We start from the raw sequence: 19,211 nt of genomic DNA, 5'->3' as shown, positions 1-19,211 counted from the left end.
TGAGAATGTGTCGTAATGGATTATGTGCAGGACCAGCAACATCGTCCAGCAGTCCATTGAATGACCGCATTACAAGCAAGTGATGCCAACATTCTAAAGTCCTTGCTCTGTCTCGGGACCAGACGGAGATAGGGCCATCAACTTATTATTATGGGTGTTTGTGTGTCTGTGTGTGTGTATGCAGCCTAGTATACAGTATAGCGTAATTAACGTTTGAAGTGTATCTGCCCTAGCAAATAGGCTACTTCTATAGATTTTTAGGGCTTTATACTAAAAGTCTTAGCAAAAGATTCTTTTATACTATAATATTCTTTAAGTACAATTTCTTTAATTTATATTAAACTTAGCTATTATAATAATATATCTTTTTAAACTCTAATATCTAAAATCCTTACACTATAGAATTTTATCTTAGAATTTTTAATATATAATTCTAAAATTCTCTTAAAATATCCTAGTAAAAGACGGAAACTAATACTACTACTACTAGCTATAATAGTATAGGCCTCCGAAGGTAGTATTATTACGAGTAAGTAACGCGTACGTAGATACTAGATATAAGACTTAATAGGTTTAATAAAGAGCTAAGTCTATCTACGTAAATCCGAATAGTTTTATATAGTGCGCTAAGCGCTAAGTAGTAGGTTAGAGTCGCGTAGGCCGAATGCCTAAGGCTAGCGCTTTCTACCTAGGGCGTAGCCCTTTATAAGTATAACCTATCGTAATATAGGTAGCTATCCTTAGTAGAATAGGATAGTAGACCTATAGTTTAGGCTATAGTAATTAGAGCCCTATAGTAGAGCTACTATTAGAGTATAGTAGGAATAGTATATTATATAAGGTTAATAACTCTATCTCTCTACTAAAGGAGGCCTCTTTTATAGGCCTAGTAACTAGCTATTCTATAAAGGTAGAGGGCCGGTTGCTAGCTAATATCCCTTCCTTTCTTTATATCTAGCTAGATACGCTTTATATTAAACGCCTAATATAAATAAATAGTTATATGTTACCTTAGCGCTCTTAGCTAAGGCTATTTTCTAAAAGTCTATAATAATGCCTCTAGGGTAGTATTATCCTATATACTATTAATATATAAAAACTATCGATAATTAGTAGTAACGAATCTATTATACTAACTTACTACTACTTAAGTATACTATAGTCCTTATTAGAGATCGTCTTATCCGATAGCTAATTCTAAAGGCTTTCTCCGCTTACGCTAAAGCTATTAATACTATAGTACTACGCCTTATAGGAGGCTTAAGCGACGAGTAGGTTAGCTATAGTCTTCCTAGTAGACTCTTCCTAAGTATTTAGGCAATCCTTAAGCTCCCTCTTAGTAAACTAGAGGATCTACTTAACCTCGTTCTAAATAGTATAGCTTAACTAAGGAATAGGACCGACTAGGGCGTTAGAGATATAGCTAAGGCCCCTAACTAGAATAGCGGTAGGTAAAGCGTATAGAACGAAAGAACCTAAGCTTAGAATAGTAGTAAGGTCGCGGTATATAGTAGTAACCTAAGAGACTATTAAGTTATTATAGCCCTTAACCTTAGTACCGTTAATAACGTAAGAATAGCTTAGGTTAACTAATATACGGTCGTTCTTAGCCTTTAGATCGCTATATAGGAGATAATGTATTTAAATAGAGATTTCGTACTCCTTAAGAGGATTAAGGATCTACTCTACTTCCTACTTAGTACTCGCTATTAGCCTAACTATTAAATATATACTTAAAATCGTAGGCGGTAAGAGACTTATTAGTAAGCGTACTAATCTTATCTAGTAGAACTAGGCTACGGTCCCTAAGCCTCTAAGCCTAGTTCGCAAAGACCTCTAGCTTATATATACCTTTGATAATAGTAGAGTAGCTAGTCTTATCTTTAGATATAAGGCTAACTATAATATATAGGCGATTAGTACTAACGCTAGCTATAAGCTTTACTACGTCTTAGCTAATACGAGTAGACTCCCTAAGAGGGCAGTTCTCGTAACCTTCTTCGCCTACTTTATAGTACTTAGTAGGCTTAGGAATAGAAATAAGCTCGTAGGCGTAGTTAGGTTAAAGAGTAACAGCTAGGAGCTATAAGTTTAGGTACTAACGAATAATCTAGTTACTAATACTATAAAGCTAGATAACGTTATAACTCTCCTACTTATTCTTAGGTAACTTACGTATATACTAGAAGTATATCCGAAACTCCTCCTATATTAGGTTAATAGGGAGAAGAAGATAGAGCTTACGAGGATCTTATAGCTAGCCGAAGACTCGAAAGAACGTAGTATTACTAGTCTAGTAAAAGCGATCGAAGGAGATACCTTAGCTAGGAATCCGAATACTAGTAACTAACTTGCTCTAATAGTTAGTAGGCGCAAGATCGCGAGTAATAGTACTAGTAACGTTAAAGGTATAGAGTCCTAGAGAGGTAGGAATAGTAGTAGGACGCCTAAGAAACTAGCTAGTATAGGCCGGACTAGCCTTAGGGATAGTAAAAGTATCCTAACTAGCGACTTCTTACCTAATCTTTAAAAGGCGGCTAATAAGGATACTCGTCTTAGCGCTAGTATAGAGTCTATAAACCTTAGAGGCCTTCCTAATATAGTTAGTATATATACTAAATTGCTCTTTATCTAGCTTACTAAGGTTGTCGTACTACTAGTAAATAGATAACGTAATAGAGGCTTCGCTAAAGTCTAACTTAGGAACTATATCGATATTAGTAATAGGGTACGCGATCGTATTACCCTTATAGGAACTATAAATATTCTTAGTTAGTAGCTACTAGCTACCGCGTTCTTAGAAGTTTAGGTAACCTCTAGCTAGTACTAGAAGTAGCCGCGCTTTAAATCTATAAAATAAATAGTAACTACGAAATAAATATAACGTATACAGTAACTATAGTATAGCGGTAGGTACGTACGAGATACGTATATAAAGCGTAGAGTATAAGAATAGTATAACTTACTATATTGCCCTTATTAGAGGTTATACGTAATTAGTATATAACTAGCTCGAGTAAAGCTAGGGTCTTAGTGCCTTAGGCAGGGCTTAGCGCTTAGCGTTAGGCTAACTAGCCTGCCTTCCTCCTTCTCTTCCTAGATCTCTATCGAATACTACCTATACCTACTACTACCCTATCTACCTGCTAATATAACCCTTCTTATATAGTATTCGATCTACCCTTTAAGGGTAGTAGCTAGATAGTCCTTATTTTAAGCTTTTAGCGGTATAGCTACGAAAACTACCGATTTAACTATATTGCGCCCGAAGAACGGGACCTACACGTACTATTCCACTAAAAACAACCGTACTAATTATTAAGCAAGGCCTTCTATACGGCCTATTATACTAAGTTAATCGCACTAAGCGGATACCTACTAATTCCGCTATATCCGTACTATAAGGGGCTACAATACACTATTAGTGCTACCCCTTATTACAATAGCCGGCTTATTACGAAGTAACAACAATCGCGGCGCCGCTAGCAGCGCTAGCAACGACAACGCTAGTAGTATAGTACCTACTAAAGTGCCTACTAAAGTACCTACTAAAGTGCCTCCTACTAAAGAGCCTATTAGAGGGCCTACTAAAGAACCTATAATCGAAGGGGATAACCCCTCGTTGCCCGTTAACGACATTCTTAGCAATATTGTTAACCGTCGATATAGCTAACTAGCCTTTAGCCCCTAGCTAGTAGCGAGACTTTAAGAAGCTACCTAAAATAGGCTCGCTACTTTACGTTAAGAATAATAGCTAAAGGACAACCTCCTCGAAATTCGCCGCCTATAGGAAGCCCTAGTAACTAACACTAAGCCGATAGTAGGGCCTTCCTTACTATCCGTCCTAGTTTAGAAGAAGGATACTAAACTTAAGGACTGTACCGTATTTAATAGCTCTAGCCGGAAGCAATACAACGACTATATTCGCGACTGTAAGCTTAACTAGCGAAACGTACTAAGGGCTCTTCCGGCCGGGACGATTACTCGCTAGTCGTCTATACTATGCAATATATTAATAGAGACCTAAAACGTACCTAGGATAATCATTTTGATTCCCTTAATAACTAGACCGCTATTTAGTAGCAGACCTATAAAACTATTATACTAGACACCCTTAGAAACCCTATACTAAGGCAACAATACGCTTAGGACTAGTACCTTCGAGCTAAGCAAAAGACTAATTAATTAGCTCGCTTATTTAAGGCCTATTTAAAGACCCTCGAAGACGACCTTCCGGCTAAGACTAATTCTAGATAGATCTCGGAAATACGCCTAAAACTAAGATAGGAATTAGTCCTTAAATTGGACCGCTACCGTATATTCGAACAGGCTAATCTAACGCGTATTTAATTTATAGTCGAAGTAGAAACAGCCGAACAGGCTGTTTAGCTCTAACAACGACTAGAATCGAGGATCCGACTAGCTAGTACTAACCGCGGCAACCGTAGTGCCCGCGGAGGAAACTAAGGTTCCTACTAAAACAATAGTACTAACAATAGGAACAGTAACAATAACCGTAGAAGAGGCCGTAGCCGGCGACTATATAGAGGAGGCCGTAATAGGGGCCGTAGAAGGGGCTCGTATCCCTACAATACTAATCGCTTAACTAACAATAGTAGCAATAGCGGCTATAGCAATCCCCTAACCGGATTGAAATGCTTCAACTATAATAGTACTAGCTATCTACTAGGCTAATACGACAAACCTAAGGATTAGGCCCGGATCGACTGTACTACCGCTAAGTACCGAAAGCACCTTTTAGCCGCTAATACTACCCCTATCGGCCCTTCCTATTAGTCGAAAAAAGAATAAGCGCCGCACTAACTATTAGCCTTATACGGCGTAAAACTATCGATATTGTACTAGCTATTATACGCACCTATCTTATATAGGATACACATAGAGCTAACTATAAGACTAAGGTTACGCTAGATCTAGGAAATTCAGTTAGTGCCCTTATTAGCTATCGCCTAGCTAAGCAATTAGACCTTCGACAATTAAATAGGGCTAACCTACTAACCCTTACTTAGTTTAATAACGCTCGGCACTTAACCTATAGGGCCTACTATATTCCTATAGTTCTAAAGGACGACCTCGGAAATGAACGCCTACTAGACTTTACTGCCTATATAGTAGATATAGATAGCCTTCTATCTAATATTGTTATTAGTAACCCTGTCCTTAAGCACTACGCCGTAGCTATAGACCTAGGTAGCTAATAGTAGCGATTTAGAATCGCTAGGAAAGAGGACATTAAATACATTAATGCTAGCGAGTGTCCTAACGATATTAGGGTCCTGTTTATTAGTAACCTAACACCTGCCTTAGCTAATCCGATAGCTAACCTTCTCGGCGGTAATAACGATAAACCTATGCCCCCTAATAGTATAGACCCTAATTAACTCGCTCGTATCCTATAGCCTATTCGCGAGACCTATATTAATATATTTAAATACTACCTAGCATCGACGCTGCCTATATTTAAAGAGACGGATTATAAAATTAACATTATAGAGGGCAAAGAAGTTCCTTTTAGGCTACTCTATAACCTTAGTAAACGAGAGCTTGCTATGCTACGTAAGTACCTAGATAAGAACCTAGCTAATAGTCGAATTTAGTATAGCAATAGCCCTACTAGTACACTAATCCTATTTATTCCTAAGAAGGATAGTAGCCTACGTTTATACGTTAACTACCGTAGACTTAATACTGTTACTATTAAAGACCGCTGTCTACTTCCGCTTATTAATAAGACCCTCGATCGCCTTTCTAGCGCCTACTTCTATACTATATTAGACATTAAGGACGCCTATTACCGCATTCGTATTCGTAAGGGTAATAAATAGAAGACAGCCTTCCGTACTCGCTATAGCTATTTTAAGTACTTAGTTATACTATTCGGCCTAGCTAATGCCTCTGCAACATTCTAGTCCTATATTAATTAGGCCCTTTTAGGCCTATTAGACTACCTCTATATAGTTTACCTAGATAATATCCTAGTTTATACCTATTTACCTAATATTGCGGAATATTAGGCCGCTATACGTAAGGTGCTCGACCGCCTACGGGCCTATAGCTTATACTACAAACCCTCTAAATGCACCTTCGCTACTAAAGAGGTACCCTTCCTTAGCTTCCTCGTATTAACTAATAGTGTAAAGGCTAACCCTAATCGGATTAAAACTATTACTAAATAGCTAATACCTACTAGTATTAAGGAGCTGCAGTCGTTCCTTAGCTTTGCTAATTTCTATCGTCGCTTTATTAAGGGCTATTTACGGTATATAATGCCCCTAACTAAGCTTACCAAAACTAAGGCTAATCCATCCAGAGAGTTTAAATAGACTAATAAGGCATAAGCCGCTTTTAACGGTTTAAAGCAACGCTTTACTAAAGTCCCCCTATTATACTATTTCGTACTAAGTAGGCAGATCCGTATTAAGACTAACGCTTTATAGTTCGCCATATTAGCCATTATATTACAATAGGCTAATAACAATTACTAGCACCCGATTGCCTTCTTCTTAAGGAAGATAATTAATACTAAGCGTCGCTACGAAACCTACGAGCAAGAGTTGCTAGCTATTATCGAGGCCTTTAAGCATTAGAGGCACTACCTCGATAGGGCCTAACATATAATACAGGTCTATACAGACTATAACAACCTCCGTAGCATTACTAAGGTTACTAGGGTTATAGGTCGATAGGCTAGATAGGCCGTCTACCTCGCTAGGTTCGATTTTAATATATTATACCGGCTAGGCGTAAGTAACCCTACCGATAGCCTATCGAGGCGACCTAATTACGACAGCGAGACTTAGCAATCTATTAATTTATTGTTTCCAACCCTATAGTATAAGATTGCTATAGACCTCGTAGTAAGGCAAGCGTATAATAAGCGGCTTACCGGACTCCGCGACGGCTTAAAGCATATTAATACTCTTGCTATATTAACAGTACGTATTAAGCTTAATAACACTAATAGGAAGGGTTACGATAACTCCCTAGTTAATATCGCTATATATAGTAACAGCGATTAAAGCACTACTATAGTTAATCCGGCTACTAGTGCTACTAGATACATATAGTACGTGCTACGTACGATAGCGAGGGTGCTATTAAGCGAACTTATATAAGGAGATAGTTAAGCCTTTATAAACGAGCTGTTACGCGCTTAGTAAAGGGACGCTTTTACTACGGCCCGTATAGATCGGCTTACTAATAGTCGCAAAACTAGATCTAGCAAGAATTAGTCGATTAATGCCGATAGCTATTTACGCTATAAGGGCAGATTGTATATCCCTGCCGAGCATTCAATCCGATAAGAGCTTCTTAAGCGACACTATAATAGTAAGCTTGCCGGTTACTATAGTATAGAGAGGTCGCACGAGCTACTATCGCGTATATACTACTAGCTAAATAGTAAGCGGGATATAAAGGACTACGTAAACACGTATATCGTATATTAACGAGTTAAAGCACTAAGGCACCTGCTATTCGGCGAGTTGTCTTTACTTCCTATTCTAAAGAAGCTATTTATAGAGCTAATAGTAGACTTTATTATAGGCCTTCCGCCTACTAAGCGTAGGGGCAGTAAGTACATCTTCGATACTATCCTTATGATAGTAGATCCGGTTTACTAAAGGTGCTCGTTACATTCTAGCTCGGAAGGACTAGTCTGCTATTAACCTAGCTAAGTTACTATAGAACAACATCTTCTATAGCTATTAGGGAACCCCTAAGGGGATAGTCTCTAACCGGGGCTCCGACATTTATATCTTATTATTAGAGTAAGATATAGACCCCGTAGTAGTTCGGTTTCCGAACTACTAAACGTATATAGTTTGGTTTCTTAGCGGCGAACTAGCTCCCTAGTTCCGGTTTGGTTTTTTCGAACTATATAGATTCCTAGTTTAAACTAGAGACTATATTAGTTTTACTATAAGGACACTCTTATTCGACTGCCGGCTACGATTGCCGGCTATAATAGTAACTATATTACATTTACTACGCTCTTTTGCCGTTACTAGGGCGTAGTTGCCGTTACTAGGGCGTAGTTGCTATTACTAGGGCGTAGTTTTACTACAAGGACACTCTTATTCGACTGCCGGCTACGATTGCCGGCTATAATAGTTACTAGGTTATATTTACTACGCTCTATTGCCGTTGCTAGGGCGTAGTTGCCGTTACTAGGGCGTAGTTGCTATTGCTAGGCCGTAGTTGCCGTTGCCGGGGCGTAGTTGCCGTAGTTGCGAAAGCTTACCTATATAACGTTACGTAGGCGGTAACAATTAGGGCTTCGCGATATTCTTATACCTTTTAAATTCTTCCTCTATACCTATACCGATAATAACTACTATACGCTACGCCCCCGCCCCTTTTCCTTATAATAGTAAGAGAGAAGCGCGCCGTGCGCTAAATAGAAGATAGAACTAAAGACCGCGAGTTTATTTTGCCTAAGCGTCTAACTAAAAAGCGTAAGACTAAAGAGGAGTACTCTATAAAGAAGAATTCCGTACGAGACCGCGAGAGAAAAGAGAAGATAGATAAGGATAAAAGAGCTAAAGATAAGAGAAGAAAGGCGCGGAATAAGGCATTCTATCGATAGCTAGCGCCTATAGAAAAAAAGTAAAGGTTAGAATAAGAAGACAAGCTAAGAGAAGGCTAAGAGGAGGAAAGAATTGCGGCTAGTTTTCGAGCGTAAAGTTCTAGTAGCGTAAGTCAATCTAGCTAGCGGCCGTAGCCGGCAGCCGTAGCCGGCAGCTATAGCCGGTATATTTTTCTTTAAGACGTTAACTAATAGCATTTAGACCTATAGCCTCTACCTCTATCGATACGACCGATAGTAACGGAGATATTTAGATAGCCGAGAATAACAATACTAGAGTTTAGGATACCGCGACAGAGCTTAATACTAAGAATAAAGGAACTAAAAAAAGCGAGGAGATACCCTACGTCGATCTAGTAATAGGCGCAGTCTTAGGGCCTAACGCTATAGACGATAAGCGCTAGGAGTAGATTAAGTATAGTTAAAGAGACGAGATACTAGTAAAGGGCTAAGGTATAAGTCCTATTAATCTAGAAAATTATAGTTAAAGCTACTACGAAAAGCTAGTAAGGATTAGAATCGAGACTAGTCGTCTTTATATCCTCGATATAGAGTAGAAGTTTCTTTATTAGTATTAGAGCGAAGCCTTTACGTCTATAAAGGCAAAGTAGCTTACGATTAATGCGATCGCGGCTAGGTATCTAGGGACGGTAGAAGTATTACTAAAGGAGGAAGGGGTATAGGTAATTATTCTATACTCGGTATATATAGCCGGCGTTCGTAGCCGGCAGATACTAACAGTTAAATAGAAAGCGTTTCTCGAGGGCAGAGTGCTACTACTATATAAAATCTTTACTAAGGCAGAGAGGGCTTATATCTAGAATCTAAGCGCCTAGTAGGATAGGTTAGCGTTAGAATTCTCTAAATCTCTATATAAGCCTCCGAAGGATTATCTATTTTAGCGATACGGCTTTATCTCGACTACTCCGTAGGTACCCGACGAAGCTCGAGCGCTCTTTAAGGTCTTTACTAAGAAGCGGAAGGAGTTCGAGGATTAGGATTAGTTAATAGAGCTATTAGTTAGTCTTAGGTTTCGTAGTTAGACTCGGCCTAAGCATTTGCTTATCGAGTGTCTTATACCGAAAGAGGATAGATTAAGACTAAAAACGAGCTTAGATTCGTTAGGTATAGTAGCTCGGTTCTATTAGTAGGAGAGAGCCGCCGTATAGAAGGCAAAATTTAGGTAGTTAGGGTAGCTAGGAAAGAAATTCTAGTAGTTAGGCTAGCTAGGGTAGCTAGAAAAAAAAATCTAGTAGTTAGGTAGCTAGGAAACGAAAAAAAAGGTAGCTAGCTATTTACTACCTAGCTATTCCTAACGATACGATACTATAAAAGAAAGGGTATTTCCCTATAGCTACTAGTATATATCTACTACTCCTAAGTCCTTACCTTACCGTACGAAACCTTAAAACATACCGACCGATATTGTATATATACTAGGCGCTATACTAGGAAGGGTAACAACGAGACGATAGTCGAAATAGTCTAGTATACGAGCGAGATTGCGATAACGTTAAGAGGAGGTCGTATACTTACCTTCGAGCCTATCGAGTCCTAGACGACGATTAGGGCTAGATTTATCCTCTCCGAATCCTAGTAGTAGGAATTTATTATAGGGTACTACTACCTAGTCCTTACCTTTACGGAGTCTAAGTAGAAGGTTGTTCGGAGATATAAGAATATCGAGTATTAACCCGGAAATCTTCGAAAAGGCTAGCTAGGCGTATCTTTAGAAACCCGAGTATATAGAGCAGTTTAATTAATAGGTCTATAAGATATAGTTCCCTTTATACTTACGTTCGAAGGAGTATAAACTCCGGAAGTACTCGATACGATAGGGGAGTAAGGAGCGAACGGATATATTCTAGAAGTTCTTTATAGAGGGGGCATTATACCGTTATACGACTTCTCGACTTAAAGGTTAACTAGTAATTGTCTATAACTTCTACGGTTTAATCTTAAAATACCCGAAACTAGGGGATAGGAACTTATCGCCTACGAACTATCTCTATTTTAAACGGTGTCGGGAATCTTAAAGAGAGAGGAGAGTTAATATAGATATAGCGTTCTAGAAAGAGGTACGTCTTCTAAAATGCCGGCTATAGCTACCGGCTATAGCTACCGGCTATAGATTCCGGCTACTTTAATTAACCGTAGAGATCTAGCTAATTATTATAGGCTACGCTTAAGGAAGCTCTAGGATTAAAGGCTACCGATTTCTCCCCCGAAGACTTTAAGTAACTAGCAAACGAAATGCTAGCTATAAATAGTCTTCCGGAAGACTTCTACGAAAGGGAGTCTATATAGAAGATATACCTATATCTTACAAACTACCCTCCCCTATTTCTCGGCGCGATAACCTAGCGTATTATATTCGAAAAGAATAAAGAGGCTACGTTAGACGATATTTAGGAGATCCTCCGTAATACTCGCCGAGTAGCTATTACTATCGATAGCTAGTTAAGCTAGACTATAAGAGCCTCCTTCCTCTCGATTATACTATACTTTATTAATTCGGATTAGAAACTCTAGGAACTTATAATCGGATTCCCTAAAATTCTAGGTTCCTATACTAGTAAGGATATAGCGAAGCTTGTCTATACGGTAATAGATAGGGTTAGCGTAATAACGAAACTAATCTCGATTACTACGGATAACGCTAGTAATAATCGAACATTATATAAGGCGTTATATATACAATTTACTCGTATATGTCTTTAAAATTACTAATTATATCGATAGGGTCGAGTACGTAGAGGAGATTATAAGGTCTACAATCTAGCTTAATCTTCCGAATATTAAGCTCGCTACGATTCCGGATACGTACGATAATACGTACGACGATAACGACAAAGAGGAGCCTAGTAATAGCCCTAGCCCTATTAAATCGGAGCCGACGTCGTTGCTAGTTATATCCCTATAGAAGTTTCCCTACCTCGCTTATATAGTTTAAATCGCGATCTAAGCCCTCTTTAAGACGCTTAAAATTGCATTATTAAACGACGACTAATAGAAGATCCTAGATAAGGATAAGGCAAAGTCGAAAGTCGAGAAACTCGTTATAGTAATAAGATAGGATAAGGTAGAGAGCCTCGCTCTCGTTTTATATAAGGTATAACTTTTGTCCGTAGCCGGCATCTATAGCCGGCAACCTAGTATAGTTCTAACTCTTTTTCTCTAGCTTCGTCGTCTAGCAATATATACGAACTCGAGCTTATAGAGATATAACCGATTCGAGGCTATTTAAAAGAACCTAATCGAGCGCCCTAAAACCGATACCTAGAATATCGTATAGAATAAGCGATAGTAAAAGCGGCCTCCTTAGCGCCTACTCCGTTTTACCTAAGACGTTAAGACCTAGTTCGATTCGACTTTCTATATAGTTATAAGGGGATATACTTTACGTACCGCTCTCGAGATCTATTAGAGTTCCGAAGGTATTAAGTAGCTCGGCCTTACCGCCGCCGAATAGCGCTAAGTAGAGTATCTCGTCGATATTAGTAAGCATTACGCGAAGGTTACTACTACGATTAGAAGAACCTAAGGACCGACGATCTACCTTGTCTTTACGTACTATAACTAGCTCTTTAACGAGCTCGAGGAAACCGTAGCTAAGCTAGCTAAGAAGAGCGTTCCCTAGAAAGTAGCTATAACGAAAGCTATAGACAGCTCCTATACTAAGTTGTATAAATATTATAGTACTACCTTTAAGTCGTTCGGGAATATCTATAGCGTTACGTACTTACTTAACCCGGTAGAAAAGGATATATACTAGTAGAGGCCGGAATAGAAGGCGGACGAGGTATAGCCGAAGCATTACTAGACTATTCTAGAAAAGATGTTCTACAAGCGTCGGAAAGAAACTAGTCTAAATACAGCTCCTATAAAGAAAAAGAAGGTTTAGAAGGCTCCGATATTATACCTATTTCGTAGGTAGGAAGTAGAGGCAGAAGAGGAAGCAACTACTAAAGTAAATAAAGAAAAGTTCGATCTCTATCGGCGCGCGAGTAAGTGTAAACCCGTAGGCTCGGAAAGAGGGCTAATAATCTCTAGATCTTACCGGTCTTCTAGACGAATTCGGAGACGATATTCTCGCTATATAGCAGCGGTTAGAGCCTAAGTTTTTAACGATAGCGTCGGTCGCTCGGGACGTCCTCGCTATCCCGAGCGTAGGTATAGGCTATAAGAGGTCTTTTAGTATCGCTCGTTACTAGGGCCGCTTTAATCGAATATACTCGCCTACTACCTTCGAATCTATTATAGTATTCCGATACTATCTCCTCTACTAGAATCGCTAAGGTAGGTTACTAAAGATTATACTAAAGGAGTTAATCGAGGAATTAGAAAACCTTAAGATCGAAGAAACCTAGGAGCGCGAAGAGAATACGAAATTTAGTCTAAGCGAAACCCTAATTAGCGATAACGAAGAGGAGGAGGGGGGAGGTAGAAGGCGATACCGGGTCGAGAAGCGGAAACGTATATAGGCTTAGAGTAGCTTTAAGGAGACGAAGCGTTTACGTATAAGGTAATATAGCCGGCGTATATAGCCGGTATATATCCGAAATGTGTTTCGAATTCCTAGGACCTAAACAGACTAGTTGCTATAGTAACCGACCCCGCTTATCTACGGACTATTTCTAATTCTCTATTCGCTCTTTCTCTCCTTCTTCCCTTTCCCTATATTCTTAAAGATAAATATGCCTTAAGGATTCGGCTCTTCGGGCCTTCCTAAGCCGGCTACTTCCCCTTCCTTAAGCTACTATCCTTTATTCGAATCTAACGATAACCTACTAAGGCGGTTTAATAAAAGACTATTTGTTCTGAAAGGCAAGAAGCATTAATGTCTCCTTACGATTATATACTTATTAATTTTCTAGGTCCTACCGATATACCCTCGTCGCCTAAACGCGTAGATAAATATCTTTAGAGGCTAAAGGGCAAGGGTAAAGCAAGCTAAGTATAGGGAGACCGTAGCGAGAACGAGATATTAGAAGAGCAAGGCTCTCCGTAGTATATACGAAGGAAGGGGTTTCCTCGGAAAACAGTACCGAAAAATAAGAAGGCTATAGGTAGATAGGAGAAGGCTAAAAAGAGTAGGCGGACGAAGACTATCGCGAAGAAAAGTTATCTTTCTATTAAAAGAAAGGGAATAAGGCAGGACTCGACAATAAAGAAGCGGCGCTTTAAACTAGGTACTATTGCCCTTCGCTAGATCCGGCTTTTCTAAAACAAAAGAGGGACCGAGCTTTTAATCCTTAAGACTCCTTTCTAGCGACTCGTCCGAGAAATTACATTAGATTTTCGGTCTAGTATACGATTTACGGCTAAGGCGATTAGTACTCTTTAGGAAGCTACGGAGGCATTTCTCGTAACCGAGCTTAAGCTTTTAAACCTCCTTACTATCTATACGAAGCGGGTTACTCTTTAAAATAAAGATATATAGCTTCTAGCTAAAATTCGGCGTCGGTTTATAGCGGATTAGTTGGAAATTGTATTTAGTCGTTAGATTAACCTAGGAGGAGGCCTATTTTCGTATCCTTTTGCCGGCTATAGGTACCGGCTATATTTCTGATTTTATCTCCGCGCCGTCCCTAAATCTAAGGTACGAAGTAGAAACCTAGCGCTCTATATTTACCCGGCTATTATAGAGACGAGCTATATTTAGATTAGTTTCTTCGTATATCGCGACCTAGCGGGTAGTAAGCGAAAGGGCGATAGAATGTTTATAATACGTCTCTATTTAGACCTAAAATACAAAGGTCCTAAGGAGCCCTAGTATCCTAACTATAAGGAGATTCTTTAGTATTAGTACTTTAATCCTCTATACTACGAGGTAGATAGCAAGCCTACGAGAGAGAAACTTTAACGAGAAATTCTCTATAATACGTAGCGCTATTATATAGCTATAGATACGTACTAAGTCCGGTAACTCGAAGAAGAATTGAGATAGCGTATTAGCGACCGAGAAAGAGATCGATAGTATACGAGTAGAGTCGAGGTCTTATAAGCGAAGCATAAGATAATATAGGCTCTTAGTCGTATAGAGTAACGTACTATATAAATAACTAGGCGTACTACTCTTATTTACTTACGACCTATATCCTAGGATGCTCTTCTCGTACTTTTTATACTCTTTTCTAGTACCTTACCTGTAATCGCTCCGCGACAACCGAGTAAATATAAGCTATAGGATTTCCGCTCGGTACCTTAGCCTTCGAGATACGGCGGAGTTGATTCTCTATAATACGTAGCGCTATTGCATAGCTACAGATACGTACTAAGTCCGGCAACTCGAAGAAGAATTAAGATAGCGTATTAGCGACCGAGGAGGAGATCGACAGTATACTAGTAGAGTCGAGGTCTTATAAGCGAAGCATAAGATAATATAGGCTCTTAGTCGTATAGAGTAACGTACTATATAAATAACTAGGCGTGCTACTCTTATTTACTTACGACCTATATCCTAGGATACTCTTCTCGTACTTTTTATACTCTTTTCTAATACCTTACCTATAAGCGCTCCGCGATAACCGAGTAAATATAAGCTATAGGGTTTCCGCTCGGTACCTTAGTCTCCGAGATAGGGCGGAGTTGAATTTAGAGCGATAGCCGGCACTCGTAGCCGGCATATAGAGACGGTAGTAGGCCTTTTCCTACTAAATAACTAGCTTGTTTAGTATAGCCTACCTAATATTTCTTATATTTGCTAGCAATAGGCCTAGGTTACTTATAAGATTACTATAGCTAGTAAAGGCATTACTAAAGAATATCTATACTATAGTAGGATACTATTATTACGCCGGCTATTTATTAAAAGGAGGCTTTCGCCTATTACTATGCCGGCTATATATGCCGGCTATATTTTAAAGTCTGCCGTACCTGCCTTTTTTAGCCGTACCTGCCTTTTTTAGCCGTACCTACCTTCTTTCCTTACTCTAACGTTACTATAATATAGGCTTGCGCGAAGCTTACTCTATTGCCTAGCGATACCGCGATACTACCGCTATATTCAACCTTCGTATCGATACCTATACCTCTACGCTCTATATCTACTACCTCCGTAATACCCTCGCTCCGCGCGCGCCTTCGTATACCTTCGTAACGCACTTTTTTCCTTAATTCGACGACTTTTATAATAGCGAGTCTACTTAACTAAGTTACGACGCCTCGCAAGAAGGGACCTAGTGCTTCTACGGGTCGTAATAAGACCGGAAATAGTAGAACGAGTATAGTATATTAACGTAAGAGGGCTGCTACTACTACCGCTAGCTCCGGTACTAGAAAGGGCGTCGCGAGTAAGGCTCCGCGTAAGATAACGGCGGGCAAGGCTCTACGTAAGACGATAACTAGCGCTTCTACTACTAGTAGCAATCGTACGAAGCGTCGATAGCGCCTAGGAAGTAAGTCCTATTTATAGCCGGCAGCGTAGCTAGCAGCGTAGCCGGTAGCGTAGCCGGCAGCGTAGCCGGCATTCTTACTATCTTTTTACTAATCCTTCTTTAGCCGTAGCCCTCCGTAAGATTCGGTAGTATTAGAAGAGTTCTAAGCTCCTAATCCGTAAAGCTCCTTTCTAACGACTTATTCGCGAAATTGCCTAGGATTATAGAACGGACCTTCGCTTCTAAGCCTCCGCGATAGGCGCCCTTTAAGAGGCTATAGAAGCCTACCTAGTTCGTATCTTCGAATATATGTTTCTCTTCTACCTCTTTTCGGACTATACTAATACTATTTTAGCGGTCAACCTTATAGCTATCTATACGAAGCGTATAACGATTATAGACAAGGATTTCAAAGCACTCGATTAGATTCTAAAAGGCTAGAATATCTATATTCGAGACGGTGCTAGGTAGGATAGATATTCTAGTAGGAAGGATATTCGTAGTGTTATCTACAAGCTTTTCTATATACGAAATAAGCCGCTATTATACGGCGCTGTATACCGCGCTCTAAATACTCTCTAAGTATATATATATAGTATAGTATGCTTTATTAGCCGTACGGAATAGAAGTCTCCTAAAATCCCGTTAGTACTAAGGAGTAAAAAGGCCGGCTACGCTACCGGCTACGCTGCTAGCTACGCTACTAGGCTTTTTAAAGAACTAAAAGAAGATAGACATTCCGGTTAATTTGTATTAGTTTGGATTTTTATAAAAAGAAAATAGGGAAAAATAAGGAAGGTTGAAGAGCCTAATAGTTATAGTTATAGGCACTATCCCTATTTTCTAGAGCATATTATATACCTGCCTTCGCAACTCTACCTAATACTCCCTCTAAATATCCTTATACTCTACCTACTAGAAATTCAACTAGGTACCTAGACCTATAGCTGCCTCTATATCTTTTGCTGTCTTCTATAGGTTAAAGGCCTCTTCTATAGTAGCCTCTACCTCCTTATATAATACGAAGTTACTACCTACCCTACCCTTTATATCTCCTAAATAACTAAGAGTTCTAAGGAACGAACTAGCATTCGGCCTTAGTATAGCGAGTAACTAGTAGAACGTTCTATAGAGCTGCCTTATAGCTCTTTTATATACTATACCGATACCGAGGAAGGAGCTATCCTAGTACTTAATATTGTCGAATAGTTCGGTAGGAAAGTGTTAGAACTTCTTAAGGAGGAGGACTTCTAGGGAAATCGATAAGTTCTACCTAGATCTAGATAATAATATTCTACCGAGCAGTTAGGGAATTAAATAGCGAGCGAAAGGATAAAATTTATACCTAATAAGTGCAGTTTCTAAACTGAACTATAATGGCTTATATATATGTATACTTTTAATTAGTTAGTACCCTTAGCTAATTATCTATAGATTTAGGGTTATATAAGTACCTTCCTACAACTAAAAAATGCCGGCTACGCTGCCGGCTATACTCTCGTATCTTATAAAGGGCTTGCTTCGAGTTACGTAGACATTCTTACACTTCTAATAAGTGCAGTTTCTAAACTGAACTATAATAGCTTGTCTGTGTATATGCTTTTAATTGGTTAGTGCCTTTAGCTGATTGCCTATAGATTTAGGGTTATATAAGTACCTTCCTACAACTGAAAAACGCCGGCTACGCTGCCGGCTACACTCTCGTATCTTATAAAGGGCTTGCTTCGAGTTACGTAGACATTCTTACACTTCTTAGAAACCGATAAATTCTATAGTTCGAACTAGCTACTCTTGTAGTTACTTAGCAAACCAACCCAAACTAAACCAGATCTTCGGCTTAGTAAACTAAACTAAACCAAACCGAACCACTGCGGGGTCTAAACTAGACGAACTGCGTTTTTTTAAAAAGATAAGATTAATTAACAATTAAAGGCTGCTAAACCTAACTAATTAGGGCTAGCGAAACTACGATAGTAAATAATAGCTCTCGTAATAATAAGAATAAACCCTCGGGAGTAGACATTTCTAGGTCTTTTAGAGTAGACGTAAAGAACTCGAAACGATATTACTTAGAACGGAGGCAGTGCTGTAATACCTCGTATACCTACCTATTATAGTAGGAAAGACGCGCTCGTATTATAATTAGTCGATAGCCCTTAATTCTTATAGATATATATTACTTTATTATATATAAAGATAGCGTAGTTAGAGTTAAACCTTGTATTATACTAGGAGGCAAGGTTTAATATAGTTACACAATTAGGTAGTTAAGCGTTTAATTTAGCGTAGCTAAACAGCTTAGTTAATATACTAAGTTAGCGGTAATAGAGGTTAAGATTAGAATATAGACAGGCTACGAGGGCGCGGCCTTTAGAAAGGAAGCGTATATTAGAGGTTATACGTAATTAGTATATAACTAGCTCGAGTAAAGCTAGGGTCTTAGTACCTTAGGTAGGGCTTAGCGCTTAGCGTTAGGCTAACTAGCCTGCCTTCCTCCTTCTCCTCCTAGATCTCTATCGAATACTATACTAACCTACTACTACCCTATCTACCTACTAATATAACCCTTCTTATAGCCCTATAGCTAGAATAGCTATACTAGGGAAAGGAGATAATTATAAGAACCTAAGTAAGTAAAGTCTCTTATCTTACCTTAGTAATCCTATATAATAGTTATATAATATTATTACGTATACTACGATACTAATCCGCTAGCGCAAAGCCTACTTAGCGTATACGCGGAGAAGCTCGGTCGCTTATACGGATATACTCGGTAGCTAGCTCGGTAGATATACTAGCCGGGCGAGCTTAGTTAATAGTAAATACTCTACCCTATTCTTAGAAAGGTACGGTTTAGTTCTACTATCTACTACTACGATTAGTAGAGAGCATTCTATACGTTCCTATAGACCTATTTTCTTATATATACCTAGTAGAATAGGATAGTAGACTTATAGTTTAGGCTATAGTAATTACTAATTAGAGCTCTATTAAAGAGGCACTATTAGAGTATAATAGGAATAGTATACTATACGAGGTTAATAGTTCTATTTCTCTACTAAAGGAGGTCTCTTCTTTCGGCCTAGCGACTAGCTACCCTATAAGGGTATAGGGCCGGTTGCTAGCCGATACAAGACGAGAGATAGAGCTCCCGTATTCCGTACGCTAACCAGTTCAATAATCAATATGCTATATGCTTGGCTGTGCGCTTCTGGTACCATTTA

The 19,211-nt window shown here is 39.0% G+C and overlaps 1 protein-coding gene across 1 annotated transcript in view; it reads left to right on the top strand.

Annotated features, from left to right (window-relative positions):
• The window catches only part of MYCFIDRAFT_198215 (uncharacterized protein), a gene marked incomplete at both ends in the record, with an annotated part of 1,224 nt that extends 720 nt beyond the window's left edge, over positions 1-504 (top strand). Inside the window, one exon of the mRNA XM_007930505.1 lies at positions 500-504. Coding sequence (XP_007928696.1) covers positions 500-504 — 5 coding nt within the window. The remainder of the gene's footprint in view (positions 1-499) is intronic.
• Positions 505-19,211: the final 18,707 nt, after the last annotated feature.

Source organism: Pseudocercospora fijiensis (assembly GCF_000340215.1).
Source record: "Pseudocercospora fijiensis CIRAD86 unplaced genomic scaffold MYCFIscaffold_6, whole genome shotgun sequence".
Taxonomy (NCBI): Eukaryota; Fungi; Ascomycota; class Dothideomycetes; order Mycosphaerellales; family Mycosphaerellaceae; genus Pseudocercospora; species Pseudocercospora fijiensis.
The sequence above is the reverse complement of the archived record's forward strand: the minus strand, read 5'-3'. Positions and strand labels throughout refer to the sequence as shown.